The 21,408-nt window shown below is 38.4% G+C and overlaps 3 protein-coding genes across 9 annotated transcripts in view; 2 read left to right on the top strand and 1 right to left on the bottom strand.

The window, feature by feature from the left end:
• Window positions 1-5,418, top strand: part of Nost (Nostrin) — a 114,661-nt gene extending 109,243 nt beyond the window's left edge. For 5 of the 6 annotated variants that reach the window (XM_072299606.1, XM_072299605.1, XM_072299607.1 and 2 more), the window contains 3 exons: window positions 1,799-1,919; window positions 2,739-2,906; window positions 5,178-5,418. In XM_072299606.1, coding sequence (XP_072155707.1) covers window positions 1,799-1,919; window positions 2,739-2,906; window positions 5,178-5,284 — 396 coding nt within the window. In that variant the 3' untranslated portion in view covers window positions 5,285-5,418. The remainder of the gene's footprint in view (window positions 1-1,798; window positions 1,920-2,738; window positions 2,907-5,177) is intronic. The other variant, XM_072299604.1, reaches the window with a different exon arrangement.
• A 3,669-nt stretch (window positions 5,419-9,087) lies between these two features.
• Window positions 9,088-14,245, top strand: Elp5 (Elongator complex protein 5). Its single transcript, XM_019062451.2, has 6 exons — window positions 9,088-9,328; window positions 10,543-10,716; window positions 11,211-11,381; window positions 11,816-11,994; window positions 12,535-12,701; window positions 13,337-14,245. Exons 1-6 carry the CDS (start codon window positions 9,274-9,276, stop codon window positions 13,434-13,436), a joined length of 846 nt encoding a protein of 281 aa, XP_018917996.2. The 5' UTR covers window positions 9,088-9,273; the 3' UTR covers window positions 13,437-14,245.
• Window positions 14,246-15,023: 778 nt separating this feature from the next.
• Window positions 15,024-21,349, bottom strand: LOC109044546 (uncharacterized). Of its 2 annotated transcripts, none has more exons than XM_072299600.1 (2): window positions 21,113-21,349; window positions 15,024-19,113 (listed from the first exon to the last, which is right to left on the bottom strand). In XM_072299600.1, the coding sequence occupies exon 2, from the start codon at window positions 18,116-18,118 to the stop codon at window positions 17,099-17,101; it is 1,020 nt and encodes a 339-aa protein (XP_072155701.1). In that variant the 5' UTR covers window positions 18,119-19,113; window positions 21,113-21,349; the 3' UTR covers window positions 15,024-17,098. The 2 variants fall into 2 exon arrangements, with proteins under 2 accessions (XP_072155701.1, XP_018917882.2); XM_019062337.2 differs by having other exon boundaries at window positions 21,113-21,348.
• Between the last annotated feature and the right edge of the window lie 59 nt (window positions 21,350-21,408).

Below are 21,408 nucleotides of genomic sequence, written 5' to 3'. Positions count from 1 at the left end.
TTGCCGCCATGGGGCGCGGACCTTAATCCGGCCCTGTTTTTTGGCCGTAAAATCGAAAGGATTTTCAACATCTGAGCGGTTATTCTCGATTTTGTCGCAATTTTACCTCTACAAAATCGTGTTCGATAAAATCTAAATTTCATCTCAATTTATCACGATTTTTTGTTCGATAATGCGATTCGATAAAATCGCGATTTTATTGCAAATTCATGCAATAAAATAGACATTTTCTATCCGATAATATTGCAATAAAGCGACATCGATCAAACCGCGATACGATCCCCGACCAAATCGCAACCTATCGCGCGATCACTGCTAATTGCGGAATGCAATTTTTCCAAATGTTTTTACAACTTACATGTTCTAATTCGCGGTAAAGTTTTGAGCTAAATGATGTTCAAACTAATGAAAATATATAATTCTGCGATACAAGTAAGAAGATCGTTATCACACTTACTGATGCGTTCACAACTTGCTGAACGCCAGCAACTGAGTCAATTATAGTCGATTTTTAATAATTTTGGAGACTTTTCGAAGTCGACTCATCCGGTAGAGAGGGAACAAGAAGGTTTCCGACATTTCGTCGCTCTTCTGACGTCTTTCGATTTCCACGTGAATCCTGTTTCACTTATATCCATGCTTTCTGGGGCTCATGCGGACATCGAGAAAAGCCTGCGTCACACTATCAAAATACTCCATCAAAATGTCAAGGTCAAGTGCTGTGATTGGTCCAAGTCATTGAATAAGCCAATCACAACACTTGACCTTGATATTTTGATGGCTAGTTTTGATAGTGTGACACAGGCAGTACTCCCTCTAGTCAGAGGAGCGGCGATTTTCTCGTGCGAACGCCTCATCCCGCATTCACAAGCTATTATTCTACAAATAATGAAATTCCACATAGGCGCAGGACCGGATTTACCCACTTGCCGCCCATGGGCCGCCTGTATTTTGCCGCCCCCTTCTCATTCGTTTTGAAAAATCAATAAAAACCATCAAGTGAACGTGCTGGAGGGGGAGGGGTGCATAAGACGCGTTTACCTACTCGCGTTGGATAAATTTTTTTTGCGAAAGCCCTGTCAACGCTACTAGCAAAATTTCACGGAACGTGCCGCGAAAGTTAAGTTCCGTAAACCTATCTCTGTGTGGACAAGATCCTCCATTTATAAGAAATGAACCAAAAAATTATGAAAGAACAAACATAAATGTGGTTTAATAATTTTAACTTCCGCCGCTGCGCCGCGCCGCGCTGATCGTACTGTGTTTGGCGCAATGCGTGAAATATTCCTGAAGTCTTGTAGGCGCTATGCGTTTCACGCCAACCGCTCCTGACCGCGTGACCGCACTGCGTTTGGCGCAATGGGTGAAGTATTCATGCAGTCTTGTAGGCGCTAATATGTGTTACATGCCGACCACCGCGCCTCGCCGAGGGCTTGTCCTTTACATCTGGAGTCCTCGTCATCATTCCTCTCTGCGCTGAGCTCCAGGCCAAACTGCGCGTTTAGTTCCTCTCTTAACTCGACTAATTAAAGATGCTGTCTCTTGTATCACCGAAGAACGAAAAAATTAGAAATTACTATACTCTCAGGAAAGAAAGATTTTGTCCCCTTTTCTCATTGATAATTTTTTTTCTGAATCCGATTTTTTTTTACCTACATTTAAAAAATTGCGAAATTTGCCGCCATGGGCCGCGGCCCATGTGGGCACCGGCACCCCCTTAATCCGGCCCTGCATGGGCGCAGAGGTAAAGCACTTATAAAGGTGGCGAAGAGAAGTAAATAAATGCTCTTACTTTCAGGTTCCTGCGTGGGTTCATAAGGACGAATCTATCGAAAATGAAACGACAAACGAGTGGTCAGATCGAGGAGCGGCTGACGGCAACTCAGTCCAGCCTGATAGTGATTTTGGTGAGGAACAATGTCAGTATACTTTTCTTTTAGTTTTATTTTACTCGTCATTCGATTTCCATCTAATCTGACATTCTATTTCTTCTTTCAGAGAGCACACCCCCCCCCCCCCAAAAATGGTAAAATTTGTCATTCCTTCAGGCCGAATTTATCATTCCTTCATACAGCGTGAATTCAAAGTCGATCCTGCCAGAGGAATGGTCACCTGTACCATAGTAACGTTTACCTTTCTCCTGCCAGAATTGACGCTGTGTGAAATACTGCGTGAAGGAATGGCAAATTCTACCAATCTTTTTTTTCAGTGCAGCTTCTCACCATTGTAGATTAAAATTAAGGTCTTAATCCATACTTAAATCAATAATTTTTAAAGGGCGAAAGTCCATTTTTCAAAATTGGTTTTTTGTTTTGCATTTTTTACCTGTCTGTTTGTACTTGCAAGAGTACCCGAGAAAACAGGAATAGTCCGCCTCTTGGAACGCGAATGTCGCGTAAAAAGAGGCTCAAAAATGAAAGAAAGAAAAAAAAAAAAAAGAGTAGGAAAAATTGGACTTCTACCCTATCTAAAATTATACTGATTCAGCCTGTCCAGAGCCGAAAAGATTGGAAGTTAACCTCGTTTAGTATGATAAGTAGCCCAAATGACTACCTCCGTCCCACTTTCTTCATGAAAGAAGAAGAAGAAAAAAAATAATGCATGTTACTTACTTGCTCAAAATAATACTTCAACTGATTTTACGTTCGTATTTTGCCCCCGAAATTATCTCAATTCAATAGCGTCCGTACATTCCTGCGGTGATCTAATATATCTGACTTCCCTTAATTTTTTTCCAGATGAATTTTCTAGTCAAGGTAGCGAGCATGATTACCAAAGTAGCGTGATAAGTCAGTATCCAGTATTATCGGAGCCTACAACCCCTTGCAGTCTGACGAATGGGACTCAATGTAAAGCTTTGTATCACTACACTGCCAATTTATACGACGAATTGAATTTAGAACCAGGTAATCATCACGCATGAGTTTTAGTTAATTTTAGTGCTTCAACACCTTTTTTTAGCCTAATTTCAGTGCACATTCGAGACCAACTGGATATAGCTCGTGCCGATTCGGAACTCGACCTCAACCGTTGTTGAACAGTTTTCGCACAGCTATGCCACCTTCTTCTTCTTCAGATATTTCAGTGAGTCAAATCGTGGAAGGAGATCCACGAACATCCCTTTCTTCAACCCGATGGGACTGACGTGACGTCCCGCATCCAAATGCGTTTTTTAAGGAATGATCGATCCCCATCATTGCTTTATCTCCACATATTTATTAATGTTCAAATGATGGGACTTTCCGGTAACAAGTTTCTGTGACAAAATCATTTTTGTCTTTGGAGCCTCCAAAATATATACATCATGGTGATTAAATGTCGAATTATTTAGAAAAAGGGTTCGCGGAGCGAACCGAATGTCTGACTGGGGGTTCAGACGGCTACCCGTGACGGGTACGTGAACCGCGCCCAAAACGGCTAGTATTATACTTAAAAATTAATATTCAGCTAAAGACTCTTAGATTTTTCCTGTGTGCGATAACTTTGCGACGGCGCCAGCGTGTCGCGGCGCTTCGATCTACTACTTCGCCAAGGAAGTGTTGCACAGCATCATACGAGATTGAAGGCACCCCGACGTATCATAATGAATGGCATCTTTCATAAGCTCGAAGTATTCCCTTGCAAATTAAATCGAGTGACAGCGACAAAAAGAGAGCGATACCTAGTCGAAAAACTTACGAAGTCCTAGTATATCTGTATTCAATAACGTTTAGCATGATTTTTGAACTTCATCAGAGGATAAAGTGACTTTATGCAAACATATGCTCAAATTTACCACCGAGAAGATTTCCTCACGAATTAATAAAGAAAATAATGCTTGTTTAAAGAAGAAAAGATGCTTATTTAAAAAGAAAAGTTACTTATGTCAAGCAGAAACCCGCCTTCACTTAGCTATTTAATTCTTGATTCAAAATAAAATCGTCTTGACGGCTTACTCAAGAATGTTTCTGCCTAATTCGAGTCACGTTTTCCTCTTATGAACTTAAAAAACTATGCGAAACGTTATTAAATACGGATGCTAGGACTTAGTGAGTTTTTGGACTATCGCTCTCTTTTTGTGCCGTAGTATCTTTATTTATTTTGCCAGGAAAGCTCCGTAATCTTAAAGGATGCCTGTCATGTTTAATATGTTGGAGTGCCTTCAATTTCGTTTGATACCATGCAACACCTCTGTTGTGATATATTCGCTTGAGGCGCCGCGCCGCGCCGCGCCGTGGTAGGTACGCTGCGGGCACGCGAAACGCGCACTGCATGGCGCCTACAAACCAAAAGGGATACTTCAAGCATTGCGCAATGCGCGAAGTATCCCTGTTAGGTTTGTAGGCGCCAGAGCGCGTTTTGCGCTGGCAGCACGCTGCGCCGCTCGACTGTGTTTGGATCTAATATTTAAACTCGCGGAGTCAGCGTTTTTCAACACAGGATTTTGAAGTGTTGGTACACTCTGCGTGCATTATTACCATTTCAGTTGATGGGGGGGGGGGGGGGTGGGATATGTATTAAAGGAAAATATAACGTTTGTTTTGTAAATATTAAGGTGGTTCCTAGAGTACTTATATTAAGAGAGTATGGCTACTGGTGTTACCACCTCTGATTGGCTCAGCCATCATAGGCTGAATGGAGCCCATAGGACCCAAACATGACGGACGCCAGAAGTTAATGTAATGCAAAATGAATCAAAATGTAGTTTTCTGTGCTTATGGTAACGAGAAATTCACCCAAATGCACTATTGCGACTTCTTTAAGTACCTACATATTTTTACGGCTAATCGTGTGCAATTTTCGAGAAAAATTATCTTAGATGTAGTAAGGTTGGCAGTAAGTGCGGTTGGTGATACTCGTTAAAAGTTGGCAATGACCCCCCTCCCATCCTCAAAGAACCAAAACAAAGCACCGCCATTTTTGGGTCCTAAAGCCTCACCACGGGGCCCAGTGGGCATACTCTCTTAATATGGGTACTCTAGTGGTTCCGTGTCATATTTAATGATTTTCGAAGCATTTCTATTTTTTCTTTTATATTTTGTGCTTTTACTACGCTGCAGCGTGGTGTACGCACAACCAAAAGCTCAAAATAGAACGTATTTGACTCTAAACAGGGAATGAGCATGGTCAACAATTGTGTACAAAATGATCTGAACATTGGAATACTTAACGAGAAAAATGTTTTCTTATTGTTTCAGGTGACGTCATAAATATTCACGAAAAGCAACCCGACGGTTGGTGGTTGGGCGAGCTGAATGGAGTTGTCGGTATATTCCCTGCAACGTATGTCGAAGAAATAAAATGACGTATCAAGCAGACATTATAAATCTGTTTTCTCTTCTTTGTTTTTGTATCATAAAACTGTACCTAATCTTCTCACCTCCTCTAAACAGTTATTTATAACACGATTATAATACATTTGTTATCTCTCTCGTTTAATCTAGTATCTTGTTATTTTTTCCTCATCCTCATCTTAAAGATCCTTCAGCTGTATTTCCAGAGGAAATCTTTAAATATTCCTTACCGAGCCACGATATTTTAGAGAAGTTACATACTGAATGAAAGTGGAAAATTATGGAACGTGGTTTTTGCACAAACCACGTTCCATATTTTGCCTGCAAAAAGTAAACATTGAGATTCCTGCCTTGAGCTCGGAAGGTACATTGACGTATAATACAATCTAGACCGCGTATTAGGAAATTTCGGCGAGACTAAATTCCCTTCAGGCGAGACGATAGGCAACCTAGCAACACTCAGTAAGTGTACCGGTAATATATACCGACACAATGGAAATGCCAGTCTTATCAGTGCCGTTGCCTGATACGGGTACACTTAGCTCGTATATACGGCGGTATCAACTAGGCTGAAGGCGCGTCTTCACCCTGTTTTACCCCCCTATATAGCTGTCTTACCCTCCCCGCCCGAAGTCGGGCCTAGTGCGTGGTCTAGACTGTACTATATGTCAATGGGAAGGTAGGGTTGACAAAAATCTTGCCGAATTTCCGTCGCAAACTGTCTGGTGCGCAATCGGGAGCATCGATGTTTCCTTTCTGCAGAACTCACTGCACTCCCCACGCGCCGAAGGATTTTCGTCAACCCTCGCCTTTCGGGCCAAGCAGGAATCTTTTAAGCTCAAACCAACTTAAACGCCCTGTTTTTTTCAAAGGAAAATCTGCATGATTTCTATTCTATTATCTATATGATTAGGAATTCTAAGTAATAAAGACCATAAGGAATACAAAAAATACAAATAAGGGGCCGTCCATAAATTACGTAAGGCTCTTGGGGGGAGGGGAGGGGGTCTCTAACAGCCTTTCGGTGCCTTACGAGGGGGAGGAGAGGGCACGGCTGAGCCTTACATCAGCTTTTTAGCCTATATTTCAAGAAAATGCAAAAATCCATTTTTCGTCAGGTTGTTAATAAAATTCAAGATGAAATAGAGGAAATCAGGAAACCACCGATTGCTGACCGATCGAACCATGCCCTATCATTTCTCTTGATTCCCATTTCTCTACTCCGTGGGATGATGAGTAGTGACTTCATCCTTACGTCAACTTTATACTTTTAACTATTTATTCCCAAGGCCAAAAAAATCTTCAATTTTGCTCCGTATTTTTGTTTATTAAACTAATTATATCATTATTCTTTCCTGTGAACTTACTCCAGAAATTCAGTTTCACTTATAAAAATTTTGGCTTAAAAATTTCATTGTTTTCTAACGGGAAACGTAATGTTTCGATCTGCGATGATGGACTACTACTAGACACGGTACCTACGAATTTTAGTATTCTGATACATGTTTCTTAACCAGAATTTCACGTAGAACACGATTCGCGCAACGAAAATTACTGAAACCAACTCCTAACGGAGATATTAACATTTTTATTTCACATTGGTTGCGAGGAATTTGAACTGCCCGCTCACAAGAAACTCAAAGCTCTACGTGAGTCAAATCGCGCACTACAACGGTTTCAGCAATCTTCTCAATCGAGCAATGTTCATTTCCCACCATGTGTTGTTCAAACTATAAGCAATTTGCTACAGCTGAGCCAAAGCGTCAAGATTGAGGTTGTCAGATTTTTATATCTCAGAGACTGTTATGATAAACGTGTTTAGCGCGCGATGTGAATCACGTAGAGCATTGAGTTTTCATGAGCGGGTGGTTTGAATTCACGCATCAAGAATTATTGAATATCTTCGTAAGGATGTGATTTCGGTAATTTTCGTTGTGTGCATCATGTTTTACGTGAAATTTTGGTTAGGAAACATGTAACAAATTGCTGAAATTTGCACCATGTCTACGAGGTCCATTGAGAAAAAAATAAAAGGGGTGGGGGGTCAGTCAAGCCTTACGTACCCTGGTAAAAATTGGCAGTAGAATCTGTGTTCCAAAATACCATAGACCTACAGCCGGCTGTAAGATTTCCAATAGCCTCTATAGCCGGCGACACAATTTCTTATAGCCTTTTATAGCCGATGGTGACGAAGCAACAGCCTGGCGATAAAGTGTATGCTAAACGTTACTAATTACGGATGCTAGGACTTAGTGAGTTTTTGGACTACCGCTCTCTTTTTGGGCCGCAGTATCTTGATTTAATTTGCGAGGAAAGCTCCGTTCTTTTGAAGGATGCCTGCCATTCCTAATATGTTGTGGCGCCTTCAATTTCGTATGATACTGTGCAATACCTCTGATGCGAAATAGTTGCTTCAAGCGCCGCGGTACGCTGCGGCGCGGCGGGCGGGCAGCCAGCGCTGAACGCGCATTGGCGCCTACAAACCTAACAGGGATACTTCACGCATTGCGCAATGCGTGAAGTATCCCTGTTAGGTTTGTAGGCGCCAGTGCGCCGCCGCTCCGCTTTGTGTTAGGCTCTAATATTTAATCTCGTGGAGTCAGCGTTTTTCAACTCATGACTTTGATATGTTTGCACACTCTGTATGGATTATTACTCATTTTAATTTATGAAAAAAAATATGTAGTAAAGGAAAATATAATGTGCGTTTTGTAAATATTAAGGTGATTCCGTACAAACTTAAGGATTTACAAAGCACAAGAATTTCCACACAATTTCTTATAGCCTTTTACAGCCGATGGCGAAAAAGGAACAGCCAGGCGATAAAGTGTAAAGCCCGGCGATAGGAACTTTATAGCCCGGCTGTATAGTTTTTTATCGCTTCGTGTAGCCCGGCCGTATGATTTTTGCCACTTTCTACAGCCATCTATATGATTTTCTATCGCCCTCTTCAGTCGGCTATAAGAACTCCTATGGTATTTTGAAACGCAGCTCCTATCGCCAATTTTTACCAGAATAATTTTTAGAGGGAGGGGGGGGGGGGTTAAGGGATGCCTTACGGTGCTGCATAAGGAGAAGTATGGGGGTCTAAAAATGGGAAAACGGTCTTACGTAATTTATACTAAAGGATGTTAACTGTACACTATGTTACGTTAATTTCCGTCGGGAGTCTGCTTTTTCCTCTAAGAAAACAAGTTTATTGGACGGCCCCTGTATACCCTCATGCAGGGACCCTGGACCTTGGATCCAGAAGTTTCTCTGAAGCAAAGGAGAGCTTTTCAATTACGTGCATCAAAATGCAACCCTCACTCTTTATTCTTTGGAAAAAATAATCCTTCAATGCCTTACGCGGCATTTATAAATATGTTGAAGTCATTAAAAGTGACCTCCAAGTAGTCGCGAATCACAGCTCTCACCGTAACGAGGCGAGCGCTTAGCTTAACCGCTCAGTAATGCAGTACGGATGTATCGCACTGCGAATTCGCAGTGCGATACTGGTGCGATACTGATGTACTGGCAAATTAATTTGCCAGTACATAGATATTTTTTGTCAACCATAACCTTCCGAGCCAAGCACGAATCTCTCTAAGGAATCTCAGTAAATCATTCGTCTTTTTTTGAAAGCGCGTTAAATGAACAAGAGACGGCGGGTGCGGTGCAGTTGCGCTCACGTGGAGCAGGAGCGTCAATTTAAAATTTGGCGCCTTTTACTGCAGTTCAGATCAATAGCCAATCAGAAACCGTCATCATCTAAACACAAAATCAGGCCAAAACAAAAACATAACCTCCTATTACCATGCCCACGACCGTTTGTTGAAGACATTTCCATACTTTTTTAGATTTTTCACTCGCAATCAGCTCGGAATCAGTCAACTAACATTGTCGGAAGACAAGCGTAATTTGAAACTGTCATTTCAGTTATTTGTACTAAAATTCTCGTACCCTTTTTGCGGTAAGTTCCGATTTCTCTCTGCAGACTGCCGTCAATACATAATGCAAGATGTTGAAAGCGCTCATTAGCAACTGTCAGCCGAATTCTTTCACTTTGATCGAAGGTAAATTAATTTTCAATAAGAGGAATCTCTCTTGTAATAGGTTTTTTAGAAGAATCTTCTTACATTCCCACTTAGATCATAGTTTATGACCCACTTGTTAAGAAAATTACCCTCATTGCAAAGTCTCAAAATGAACCTACCCACAGAAAATAGAAAGAAACGATAAGTTGACTCTTATCTGTTTTTAGTTTCTTACTCATACATCCTGTAATATCAGAGAACCGGCGGTTTCAGTCACAAGTGGGTGATTTCAGGATAACGGAAGTATTAGTGTTGCCAGTTTCAATTTAAGTATTCTCAAGGTAATGAGACAGTTTAATTGAAAAAGAACATAGTTGCCGTGGGAAGTGTCTTATTTTCGCACTTGCATAAGATAAATAAAAAGAAATTATCTTCACTCAGACTTTTGCAAAATGGAATGTCGATTATGTGTACCTAACAGACAGAGAAAAAATATGCTGTCGGTTACGTGACGGACAGAACATTTTGCAGTCTAAAATTCTAGTGATGGTAATTTCACTTATTTCCTTGCATGAATCAATGCAGGGTTACAATTTTAAAAGATTTTCCAAAACAGTCGTATTCTTCTTTAATCAAATAGACCATATTCGATAACGGTTCGATGTATGAATCTTTCCGACTGGCGACTTGGACGGTCAACCGTTGGAATTCGGCGGTTTACCCCGAATCTCCACCGCGGCGGTGCATGTTCGGGGATCGAGCACCTCAACGTTTTCATGTGAACAACTAAGATGGCGGCGCATATTGCGCGGGTGTTTTGAATTTACGGATCGCGGGCAAGATCTTAGTTGGTCTTACCTAAATTACAATTTTTTAACTCTATTCTCTTTTTGGTTAGCTGCCAAAAATTATGAGTGTCTGTGGCACTATGAATTATGAGTGACATGTAACGTACTTTGTTGGTAAAACAAAAAAAAGCACGTGCCCAATTGTGATGTCCCAATATTTCCTCTCCCCCCCCCCCCTCCTTTTTTTAAAAAGAGAATATCACCTGATATTGTAGCATGAAACTTTCTTTCACCCAGTTTTGAAAAGAGGAAGAAAAATTAAATTAAAGTTGGTGTGATAATAGTGATTTGTTTTTCCTTCAAATACTTTAATTTTACATCTAAAGAAATCTGCGGAGTTACAATTAAAGGTGTCCCTCTCATCATTGATATTGCATCCTAAATGTCCATTGATTTTTTTTCCAGATTCTGTGGATGTAAGTGGCAAATTCTTACTGAAAGAATTTATAGAAGCCAGTAAAACTCAATCCCAAAAAACTTTAGTGCTTTGCTTTGACAAATTAGGCTCATCATTGAAAAGAGATTTGAATATAGAACTACCAACAGCAGAATTTATTGATTGCTGCTTCAATTACCAAGGTTTGTATTCCTCCAACTCATTTGAGCTTTCACTTTTTCTAACGTTTGCGCGTCCAGAAGCATTCTAGTGTATGTTTTCTTTATCCCTGAAGGAGGGGGATAGGTATATTGTTAATGGAAAGTTCCTTTGATTTGTCCTCCTGAGGTGTTCTTAGGGAGAGTTGCAGGATCTGCTCTACTTAACATGAGTCAAAGACATCAAATTCATGAAGGTATGACTAGTTAAAGCTGACCTGTCTTGTTGATCTACGTTTGCATTTTAATACTTTGTCGTTAGTTTTTCAATATAATTTCGTTTTTTTCTTTTTTTTGTGTGGATTGATATGAAAATACAGCAGCAGTAGTAGTGGCCTACGTAGATAAAATGCTCTATTTTAACCGCTTCAAAAACAAATCGGAATTTTAAATTTCCATCAATCAGGGTAAGAAGTTTTGAAAATTATACAAAATAGAATTTCCCATACCACTGTAATATTGTGTTTTGTCATTTCCAGAATCGCTAAGCGGTCTCAACAAACCTCTTAGATCAATACTGGAATCCCATGTATCTTTCGATGAGAAGGTGACCATCATCATAGACTCACTGACCTCACTGTATTACAATAATGGTCTCCAGGATACATATAGGTGCCTTCATAGTTTGCTTACAAAGCCAATCAAAAAAGGTCAGTATACTAGCCTTAATTGTTAGAGAGTATCTTACATTAGACTTGAAATTGCACTAAGGATAGTCTGTATATCTTGCTTGAGGTAGGATTTTCCACATGCTTTTAAGCTCAATAACCATAGCTGGAAGACATTCTTAGATCTGCGTTGTCTGGAATACACAACTCACTCATACGTTCTATTGATGACAAGTATTAAAAGATTCGTTGCCAAGAATAGTAGGCTAATAAAGACACTTGCCTACTTTCATCTTTTTTTTCAAAATGCACGTTTCGCTCCATAAATATGAATCGCTTCACAATCTCAAAAATTGTCCTGCTATACTGCTTTACTTTTATGCTGTAGATTAATTTTATTTACTCATAATATATCTTATGTATTTTCTTTAGTTTGAATGTATTTGTAATTCATCTCGTTTTATATTTTACCTCAGGGACTCAGTTAATGCAGCTGGTAGCAGTTGTCCATTCTGATACATTACCTGATACCAAAAGCATATCAACCTTAAGTCACCTTGCCTCCACCGAAATACTTTTGGTTCCAACCAACCTAGTCAACCGGCGACACTTATTTATCAAACATGCAAAAAAGAATGGGAAGATAGTTAAACAGGTACTTTTGATTTCCTCGTACTTATCAAAAAATGTAAGGGGTATATGAATTTGAGCAACTTGTAGAACAGGAAAAAAATTGAAAACTTTTTAATAATTATAGTAATGATTTCAGTTGCTTTCTTTACTTTATTAGAACGAAAAATAATTGGCTATTCACAATCACGTAAAGGTCCAAATAAAGTTCTAATAGTAGGAATTACACAACCTATCGCAGATGCAATAAAATTAATTACTAAAGAGATAAATATAAACTATAATTCAAATTTTACTATATATATATTAGCCGCAGCACTTAATATTGTTTGCTCTTTGAAAAAAGTTGAAAACTTGCACTGACCTTTAAAAAACATGAAACGTCAAAGAACTCACCAAAACATTGGAGATTCTTTCTAAATTTTTTATATTTTATATATTTTCTATTTGAAATAAGAAAATATTCTTTTCATCGCACTTATGTTTTGATTAATGTATGTAATTAGAAGCTTATTTTCTTTTGAAATTACCTTGGTTCTGTGTATTTCGATAATTCTGTTTCCAGGAGGAATATTGTTGGTATGACAAAAGCGGAGTGCTTCTAAGCGAAGAAAAGAAAACAGTCAGCAAAGTTGAAGATGCCATCGATCCAAATGGCCTTACAACATTTAGACTGAGTTTAGAAGAGACGGAGATTAAAGCACGCAGTGAACTTAGACTACCTTATGTAAAGTAAGTTTAAATGAGTATATTTTTCAGATTTGGCAAAAAAAAAAAGATTCCGGTTCTTATTTTAGCTTAGAACTTTTCTGATAGGATATGCCCTCTCCAATGTGATACTCCATTTGTTTTTTTTTATCTACTGGAGAAAAACCACCTAGATTGAAAAACGTTTTTAATCAGTGATTTTGGTTTTCAGCCAAAAATCCACATAATCCTTACTCTGATAGTGACTCAAATTATGATAGCATCACAATTTTGCCTTTCTTCTTGGCGCCTTAAGTTATCTGTATGACTATCGGCAGAGACCATCAAACTCTTGGGTCATCCTGGTCGTGCGTTAAACCTAGAACATTCCGCTTGTTAGGTGCCACAACCGCTCTACTGTGTTGTTGTGGTAATCTACTGTAATCATGAATGAAACCTTAAATTCTCTGAGGAAAAATGTAAAAAATTAGGAGGAATCATTACCTCATAGAACTAACTTTTTTACATTTTTTCCTCCAACCGGCCTGTGTTGACCGCGTTTTCTCTTTTTTGCGTACTGAAAAGTCTTTATCCTAGCTCTACTGATTTTTCAAATTGAAATATTTTGAAGAACAAAATCACTCCTCGACTGAAAGGAACATATTCTCTTCTCTTTGCAGAACAAGTGAAGATGGTGATACTGGCGGTAAAATATTTTACACTCCAGACGATAATGATGACTGGGATGAAGAAGATCCAGATGATGATCTTGACATATGAGAACGATTGGAGGATCTAAGTATACATCAAACAAGATATCCAAAAAAAATTTGGTGGACAGCTGCATTATCTTCGACAATGTTTGAAACTTACTTTTGAGTTTCAGGAGCCATGTGGCACATCAAGCTTGATTTTTAGGGGCCATTGAAGATTTTTTAGGGGCCAAATTCACTTTTTCCCCATATATCACAGCGCATTTAGTGAAAAGTTGGACGCAAGATGGTTTAGTTGCAGAACCAGTAGCTGAACCTTGGGGGAAATTTCGAAAAATCACCAAATATAAAAATTAGGATTTTTTTTTTTTTTTGGGGGGGGGGGGTAATTTTTTAGGGGCCATGTTGGCGCAGAGCTTTCATTTTTTAGGCGTCATGACCAATTTCTTAGGCGCATTTGGCGCCTGTGAGTTTTGAACACTGATCTTTGATGGCTAAAGTAAAAAAAATGCCTATCTCTGATCGCCTATCGAGACATTGCAAGTCTCCGCTTCTGATTAATTTTTTTTTCCCTCTTAAAATACTCAGTAAGTTATTTCTACCCATTCCAAAGTATTCATAAGAAATTCAATGCAAGTTTTCTCTGAAAAAAGTAGAACTTGATTGGAGTTTTTCAAACATTGCTATTGAAATCTGAATTTTCGGACTTTAGCTGTCAATATGGTACTTGTGTCATTAATATCCTGACAGAATGCAGTTCTTGCCTCAAAAGAGGTACCAATATGCCGTCATTCACTTTCATCCACTATGGTTTTTCAATATCTGTGATTTTAGACTCTGGCTTTTTGATTACATTAAACCTGATTTTCTCAGATTCTTTATTTGTGATTTGATTACTACTCCACCAATATATATTAGCAATTTTTTGGCCTTTCACAAAACATCTAACTCTTTGGGGGACCCATAAAAACTGAAATTTTGCTGCAAAATAGAATAAAGAGACAAGTCAGCAGAAATGTAAGCTCTGAAGATTTTGTTTTTACATTTTTCCGAGTCGCGTGGCTTTCCTGGTGCCAGCTGAGACAATCTATTGATGCTAAGTAACTGCTAGAACAATGCAGTCTTAATACTCCACTACAGGGAAAAGCAGCCGAACAAGCCGAAAGTCTTTAGTTTAAAAATGGCAAATATAGACAGGACAGGCGGAGAAATATACAGCTAAATAGCTGATTTTGCTTTGTTGTCATGAAATTGGCTGGGGTTCTCCCTTCTGTTGACTCATCTCTTTATTCTATGGCTCCAGCTTTGTATCATTCATAAACTATAAGACTCTACCAGAGCTCAGCCTCAAAAAATAGGGCTTAGAGGAAGGTTTATATTTTTGTTGCCATTTTTTTAAAGCAGAGGAAGAAACTTAAAGGTTACAGTTTGCAAGTATCAATTGTCGATTCAGAATACTGAGAAAGTTGTCAAACGCCTTTCAAAAATAATTTCAAAATCAAAGAGAAATTACTAGAGCAGTCTTCTTCTAGAACTACTGTCTCAGTGAAGTTTCAAGATCATCCCTTAGAAGAAGTTGATGCGATACATGGTTATAAAAGTAAAACAAATATCGGTTTACGCTTTTTAAGAGTATTAGAAAGAAACTGAGAAATATTTTCAAAACAAAATATTTTATTACCTTTTCTCCACATAATTTTGAGGTATAAAAATACAATTAGGAGAATTCAAGAATGAGAATTCATTGTTTATTTTTTCCTTCTCATGCCCCTTCAGCATTGACTGTTGATCTTATTTATATATGAAAGTGAAAAAATCAATGGGTAAGTAATTGATATTATGTCTGAATTTAATGATGGTTCAGAGGACATTGAATAATCCTGAGAGGATGTTCAAGTACATTAATTAAAACTCTTCGACTTTAGGACTGTAGTAACACATTTTTCTGGAGAAGAAATAGGCAATCAAAAGGAGAGAAAATATATATGAATAAGGAAACTAGTCCTTAAGATATCTAAATAATTTAAAAAAATTCCAGATGAAACTGTTCAGAAACCTGCTCTCCGAACAGGGTTGATGAATTTGATTTAGAGGTGCACAAGAAGATTTGCTGAATTTTTTATAGTTCTCAAATGTTCAGCAAAAAAGAGAGATACATTTATTAAAAATAAGGTATTTCCTTTGGTAAATGCATTTATCGAAAAAGTTATGATTGAAGCAGTATGATTATGAATAATCATTTCCTTTAAAATTTTATAGCAATATCTTCTTAAATTCTGGATTCCCTCACTGAGGTTTCAACTTATTGCTAATACCACTTCATTCAAGCTGCAATAATTTTTTACTCCACTCAATTCTTTGCTTAAAAACATCATAACATTATACAATTTTACTGTTTCGACTCATAAGGATCTGACATGATGTAAGTATGGCAGTGGAAGTATCCTAATGAACACTTTTTTTTTCTACAAACCTAGGCAACAACAAAGTAAAATGTATGTTCCAATTTTTTAAAACAAAGAAAGGCTCAGAGATGGACACCTCCGATTTTGATACTGTCTGCGGCTATGAATAGTTAACAGCCAACAGAAAAGTCGCCAAACAGGCCCCTAAAACTCCTCAAAATTTGTCTAACTAATGCCCCTCAATGGTTATCTGCGGAGTGAGGAAAACGGTCGCCCGTCTGCATATTGTTCAGTGGTGATGCAATGGATTGGTACTCCTTTCAGACCAGAAAAGTTGCAGATTTGTATTCCTGGCTAGCTGCTTGTTATTACGGCTGCTTCCAATTTTAAAATATTTATAAGGGGTTGAGGGGTTCCATCTGCAAAAACTGAAAAATGTCCATTGTTCAGCTGTCCTTGAACTAATAATTATTGCTGCAAAGCACATCAAAATCGGAGGTGGTCATTTCTGAGTCTCTCTTTCTGAGTAAACATCCATTTTTATCTTCCTACAGAGAACTATCTATAGATTACAAAAGACATCCCTCTGAAATAACTGATCCTCTGTTAACGCTTTGAATCAAATGTTCAGGGGTGCAGAAACTTTTTGACCAAACAACAAGGGGTCATGTACAACAACCGTACGGCCAGTATGCGTCAGCATTAAAATTGCAGCCATAAGTAAAGAGTAAAAAAGGAGAGAAAAAAGAAAAAAGTGTCATTTTAAAAATTTTGGAAAAACATGCCTTCCTATGAGCTGGTGAATGAATATCCTGTAAAGAACTTCTTTCAAGATGTAGAATGGCTCCTGATCTTACATGCTACAGGATGAGTCAACTGACACAGAGAGTCTTGAGATGAAAAAGCCTGTCTTTGTTTAAAAGAAATCTATGCCCTATTTCATTGAAAAATACAATTTGGCACGTTGATAAACTCCCATCTCAAATTAGTTTGTAATTAGAGCCAGAATTGATGTTAGAATTCAGGAGATGCTATAATTAGATTTAGACTCTTTACTAAATAGAAGTAATAAATCCATACTTTGCTCAAGTATTGTGGCTATGGTCTGCCATATTTTAAGAGAAAACTAACATAATATGATGTGACTGATATAATCTATTGCATTATATATATTATTACCGTAAAAGAGGAAATTGTAGTCCATGGTTGCGTTCAACTGTTGGTCTCCAAAATTTGTTATTTCAAAGATTATTGTAAGGACTTAATCTGCCTGGTCCGTTCTTGCTATGTTATAAATTTAATTATTCATAAATTCTCAATAGGCTCAAGAACCTTCTTCACCCATCTCGTCATCGCCCTCCGAATCTGAATCTGACCCAGCATCTTCACCTGAATTGACTGCTTTTTCAGGCTGAGAATTTTCTGGAACTGGAATTTCAGTTTCACCAAAGCTCCATGAGTCGATAGACTTGGCCTCAGGTAGTACTTTGTTAAAAACATCTTTCACTATGTCATATGCTTTGGGAGATATAGAATGCAATCGTCTAGCAAACCCATTGACCTCTTCTTGATACTGGCGCTTAGCTCGCACGCCTTCATTGGGTCTCAATTGAAACCGTATGAGATTTTTACATAAGCTTTCAGGGAAAGACTCTAATTCTACATACAGTGATTTCTGCCGCTCCAAATCTTTGACTGTTTGCAACTCTCTTGCAGCTCTTTTGACTGAACGCTCTTTGCCCATTCTTGTGCTCTTTAATTTGCGGTCTCTGGTCCGTATTTTTGTCCTCAACTCTTCCATAATTCTTTCGCGGTATTGAGTGCAGACTGGATGTGCACATCCATCAGTGACCTTCAGTAACTCTTTCCTAGTTGGTTCCAAGGGTTGAAGAAGTGGTTTCGATTTATACACTTTTGCGGTGGTTACACGCATCTTCAATCCTGTTCCGTCAGAAATAGTCCCACCTGAGGTGGAGCTGAACACTAGCGGAGACATTTTTAACGATGAGAGGGGTGTAGCTGAGGCATTACCATGAGATGCAGAGGTGGTTTTTGGGGCTCCCCAAGTTGATTTTGAGATCATGGGTGAATTGGTAATACCTACACTTTTAGCAATGGGCGTGTTTGAAACACTGACGTGCTTTGTGAAATTGATAACTCTATTGGACTGTGCTGTAGTTGCCCTGACAGCTCCTTCCGGGACCCCATCACTACGCATTAACACAAGACCTTTCTCTGTTTGAACTAAAACAAAGTTCTTGGGAACGACAATTTTTTGTAGACCTGGTGATGACTCTGTGGGTTTGGGCAGAAGCAACGGCATTTTCTTTGTTGGACTTTTCATTGGAGTTGTACTGGGAGATGGGAATTGGATACGTTCTTACCTGCGCCTTGATCTTTGTTCAAAATTTGAATATTCATAAGTTTTCCTACGCTTGAGGTTGAATTTGGTAGCAGCACTTTTCTGGAGAGAATTGTTGGTGGTTTTGACTTCGGGGCCTGTTTTGCTGTTATACTAGATTTGCCTGACTGAGGATTTGAATGTTGTTCCGAGTTTTCTTTTTCTAAATCTATAATTACTGGACTATTTGCTACGGATCCACTTTTCAAGGATGCATTGGCTGAATTTTGACTTTTAGAGCTGCCTCCAACCTGGTTAGATATTGTTATTTTTTTTTTGGCACTAGCTAGAATACTCTGCAAATTAGAAAAGGCTTCAGCTTTTCTTGTGTCTGAACCTGACACTGATATTGATACATCCTTTGACGCATCTGAGCTTACAGTATCTGTTTCTGCTGCAACTTCCTCTGTGACTGAGCTTGCCTCTACTCCAGCTGCATCTGTTTTTGACTTTGTTTCATCAACTTCCATAAGCTTTTCATATGCAATCAGATCAACTTCGATTTCCTCTACTAAATTAGATGATGCTACATCATCAGTCTCACCAGAATCATTTCTTGGTTTCTTCCTGCTACTTCCCTCTTCAGATTCTGACGTGTTGATATCAGCTGAAATCTTGCTCAGAGAAGACAACTGTTCAACTGGGTCGAGACTTTCAGTTTGCTGAGCTGCGCTTGAAGACTCTTCATGGTCCATCGCAATCTCTGATGGACCGCTTGCTACTTCCAGTAATGCATCCATATGATGTAGAATGACAACCGAATAAAAGGGAGAGGTAAACTTACATCATTTTACTGATCAGAGGCGATCCTTGGGCTAAGTTTGAGCACATTCCGGCCGAAGTTTAAGCCTCTCATCTTGCATGTGTGGCTTCAGAGCCCGAAATCACAATAGATTGTGGGCGTTGACTTATGTCTATTTTTCAATAAATTCAAAACTCTGAAAAATAGGAAAAAGATACAGACAATTCTGATTAGTGAATTTTTCATTGAAAAATAACATGAGTACTTTAACTAATTTGAATTACTTATGCTTTGATAAATTATTTTAATTATCTGGTGACCTTTCAACTTGAAGAATAGAGTAGAAGAATTAATTTGGTATGTACATGGACATGGGTGTTCAAAAAGTAATGGACGTTTTCGTTTTTTGAGCGAACAAAAACAGCTATCAATTTTGCAGTTTGCGTGTGCTTAAAGTAGACGTAATTACCAATAAAACAAGACCAAGAACAGCTCTCTAGCTTAAAAATTGACTGAGTGACAGAGTTTTGAAAATGATTTGTCGAGGGACCGCCTCCAGGATTTTTAGCTACAAATATGTTTGTCAAGAAAAAAAAGTTAAATGAGAATTGAGTGTTTTTATTGGAAAAACTTACAAAAGCTTACGAAAAATTGACGAACTTCAAGCTTCTTCATCGGATGACACGGCTGACTTAACATTCGACTGTTTTTCTAAGTATTTTCCACCACTTTGAACACAAAGCTTCAGCTGTTCTGCCCACTTCACAAGGATCGTCTTTACAGAGTCTCCCTGGTGGAGGATTTTGAAGAATTTTTGGACAGCGATTTTGATCTCGGCTATGGAATGGCTCTTCTCTGAGTTAAAGAAATCTCTGAGAGGCATTGATTCCATAGCTGAGATCAAAACCGCTGTTCAAAAATTCTTCAAAATCCTCTGTTAAGAAGACTTCGAATAGACGATCCTTGTGAGGTGGGCAGAACAGCTAAAGTTTTGTGTTCAAAGTGGTGGAAAATACTTCGAAAAACAGCCGAATGTTGAGTCAGCCGTGTCAGCCGATGAAAAAGCTTGAAGTTTGTCAATTTCTGTGAGATTTTGTAACTTTTTTCAATAAAAACACTTTATTCTCATTTAACTTTTTTTTCTTGACAAACATATTTGTAGCTAAAAATCCTGGAGGCGGTCACGCTACATGTCATTTTCAAAACCTTGTATCTCTGTCATTTATTAAGCTAGAGAGTCTTCTTGGTCTTGTTTTATTGGTAATTATGTCTACTTTAAGCACACACAAACTGCAAATCTAAAGCTGCTTTTGTTGTCTCAAAAAACAAAAACGTGCATTACTTTTTGAACATCCGATGGTACTTACCGATGATAGGACTGGAAAAACATACATCTGTTGTCTCGAAGTTTTCTTTGGATCTATTTCATGTTTTGACCGGTACATTATCAGGCATATCTTCACAAAATTTTTGGAGAATATTCTAGGTTGAGTAAATGATAAGAAACTCCTTGCGTCTGATTACTGATTGTCAATTATAAAAGAAGAATTGAATATTTACCTTTAAAATATAGTGATTTTCTGGGTTCATTATAATTTAAATGGATGACAATATTCAGTATTCACTTGCCACTTTCCTTTTCTTTTTTCTTTTTTTTTTAAGAACTTGTCAAGTCCTCTAGGTTTCCTCTGCTTGATGCACATGCTCTTGTTTTCTTCAAAGAGTTTTCAAAAATTGAAGGGCACAAAATTTAGTAAGTATGGTGGAGGAGGTTGATGTGCTTTCAAATTTTTCCAGCATCTTTTTGATTGCACACATTCTGAATTTCTAAACACAACCTATCCTCTAAGGTTTCAACACCATAGTTACCGAAACTCTCACCCGCTGACGCAATGCTCTTTCGAGATCATTTCTTTATTGATTTTCATAGTTTCTGGTTAAGTTTCTCATCAGATGCTAATACAATATTTGTCTCTAGGGCTCTGAGAGAAGTTCTGATGTGCCATGTTATTCTGACTTCACTCTTTCAATGTTACATCCAATATTGGGGGAATTTTGATTAGATTGCTAAACAGAATGATAATCTTGCACACCGCCTGAGGACTCGCTATCTCTCCTGAGAGTCTTTCAGGCATCAAAAACAGAGGTTTAGGTACCATTGACGGTTGGTTCATGAAAAAACTACACTTCCTTACCTTGGAGATAAAAATTTTGCATTGGAACCTAGCTCGATGAAGTGTGATCCGACATCCGACAGGCAGCAGCATCCGGCTTCGGCTGTTTAGGTTTAGAAGCAATGATCGTAAATGTTCAGGGACCGTCAGTGAAGAATATAGAACATCAGCATACTTTCACACATTCGTTCAGTAACATCTGAACTTTCAGTTTATTGTAGATTGTTTTTCAACTTTTCGAATACAATAACAGAAAGCTAACCTAAAATCAACATCATAGACGCCCTCTAACGGCAGTTTATGTAACGATTAGATAA

This window comes from Bemisia tabaci, chromosome 4, assembly GCF_918797505.1.
Source record: "Bemisia tabaci chromosome 4, PGI_BMITA_v3".
Lineage (NCBI taxonomy): Eukaryota > Metazoa > Arthropoda > Insecta > Hemiptera > Aleyrodidae > Bemisia > Bemisia tabaci.
This window is presented reverse-complemented; position numbering and strand designations above follow the sequence as displayed.